This window comes from Volvox carteri (genome assembly GCF_000143455.1).
Source record: "Volvox carteri f. nagariensis unplaced genomic scaffold VOLCAscaffold_28, whole genome shotgun sequence".
Taxonomy (NCBI): Eukaryota; Viridiplantae; Chlorophyta; class Chlorophyceae; order Chlamydomonadales; family Volvocaceae; genus Volvox; species Volvox carteri.
In genome coordinates this window covers 1,457,046-1,459,110 of record NW_003307571.1, presented here as the reverse complement: position 1 = coordinate 1,459,110, position 2,065 = coordinate 1,457,046, and the positions used below count along the sequence as shown (strand labels likewise).

At 62.8% G+C, this 2,065-nt stretch overlaps 1 protein-coding gene across 1 annotated transcript in view; it reads left to right on the top strand.

The window, feature by feature from the left end:
• Window positions 1-72: 72 nt before the first annotated feature.
• Window positions 73-2,065, top strand: part of VOLCADRAFT_105448 (uncharacterized protein) — a gene marked incomplete at its 5' end in the record, with an annotated part of 3,273 nt that continues 1,280 nt past the window's right edge. The window contains 3 exons of the mRNA XM_002952262.1: window positions 73-324; window positions 777-950; window positions 1,207-1,955. Of these exons, the coding sequence (XP_002952308.1) occupies window positions 73-324; window positions 777-950; window positions 1,207-1,955 (1,175 nt within the window). The remainder of the gene's footprint in view (window positions 325-776; window positions 951-1,206; window positions 1,956-2,065) is intronic.

Genomic DNA, 2,065 nt, shown 5'->3' with positions numbered 1-2,065 from the left:
GNCCGGGGCGGGGGGGGGGCCGGGGCCCCGATCTGGCGGCGGCGAAACGCGTTTGTGGAGTGGGCGAACACGATGCATCACGAAATGGTGGTTGAAGAGCAGCCGCCTGGCGGAAGCAGCGCGAGTGGTGGCGGTGGCGGTGGCAGTGGCAACGGTAGCGGCAGTGGTGTCCCTGGCGGAGGTATGCCTGGACATGGCAACACGGTGGCAGGCGGGGCAGGCGGCACAGAGCAGCACGCGTCATCATCATCGGGCTACAATGTTCCCTTGGCGCTTGCGGCGGACACGCTGCCACCGGAGGGTGTGCAGTTCCAGTATGCGCCGGTAGGAGGCCTTGGAGGGTGCCCTTGGTGGGGAGCGCGGATTAGTTGCTGGTCGGTCTGTCGGTCTGTCGGTTGGCTAGTTGCTCGGGAGTCCATGACAGCTCGGTAGGATTGGAGGCAGTGGACGCGCTGCATCTTCCACCACCATGCATAGGTGTGTGGCGCCGTGTATGGTTTGCAAGGCCAGGTGACACTGGCACCCGCATGCTGCCTGGGCTCGCTGAGGGTTGGTCGGAGGCGTACCAGCGGGATGCGGCTGTGTGTTGAGTAACCACTGCTCGAATCCACTTCTATCCATCCACACACGCGTGCGAGGGAAAAGGATGCCACCCCGCCGCCTTCACGCGTCTCAATGGCTACCTGCTCGCCCCGTGATTGCTTACCGCCACATACCCCATCCACTTACCCCATACCACCACATGCATGGCGAACTGCTGACGAACTGCTGAGCAGGGCGTCTACATCACGTTGAAGCCACCGGCACAAAAAGGCGGCCCGGTTCGGCTGGTCAAGGTTCGCTTCAATCGCAAGATGTTCACGGAGCAGTCTCAAGGCCAGGCCTGGTGGAACATGCACAGGGCGACACTGGCGGAGATGTACGAGCTGACCTTCGACATGGGGAACAAGGTACGTGCAGGCGACCAGTGGCCGCGTGTGTCTGTCTGTCTGTCTGACTGTCTGTCTGACGACAGTGCTTCTGGCCGAGAGGTCGGGAGAGGCCAAGAGGCTGAAGTAGATGGCTCAAGGGAGGACTGGCCGGGACTTAGGATTTGCGGATTCAGTACTACATAGCCGGAATGCATCTTTTTATGCCTTTTCCTTCCTGCCTTGACTATTACTTGATGAAAATAGATGCGCATCACCATTTGTGATGAATATCCAGGCACCTGTAGCACCATCATCATCACCGCCGGGGTTGCCGCCGCTAGCTCCTGGTTCACACGGCACAGTTCCCCCGGCCGCAATGCACACCCGCGGCATGAGCACCGACACACAAGGGACGAGCGCCGGCAGCACCGCGGCGTCGGGGAGCAGTAGCATGTACTTCTCCGTCCCAGTCAGTAACAGCCCCCTTCACGGGGGTGCAGCCTCTGGTGCCGCTGGCGGGGGCGACCTTGCGACGGGTTCAGCGGGGGCCATGTGGCGTTCTGTCGCGTCAGCAGTAGCTGGCGGCGGCGGTGGCGGTGGTGGCGCCGGCGGCGGCGGCGATTTCGATATGAGTTGGACTGAGCTGAACTACGACAGCCAGGCCATGATGGTGTTGCCGCCGCCGCCACCTGTGGGGACTATGGGGGTGGCGGGGTCCCCTGCAATGCCGCAGCGACGCGACCACTCTCGGAACAGCAGCCGCACGGCCAGCGGCGGCTCAAGCCATGCAGGCGTATCGAGGCCGCCCTCGCAGCCGTGCCCAGAGTCACCCGTGTTTGCCTTGCAGCAATTTGGTTCGGGGGGAAGCGGCTCGGCTGGCGGTGTTGGTGTTGGTGTTGGTGGCGATGGCGGTGGCGGCGGCGGAGGGCCATTATACCCAGCGACTGCTAGCGCCCTGGCGACGGCTGCTGCCGCCGCAGCGGTGCAGCCGTACTATCCCTCTCACCAGCGTGCGCAGTCTGGTGGCGGGTCGTCTGGCAGGTCGTGAGGGTCCCTGGTCGCGTTGCAACAGCGGCTATACACCGGTGCAATGAAAAGATTTCCGGTTTTCGGTCCTTACTGCATTCCGTGGCCAATATGTTATCTTACCTGTT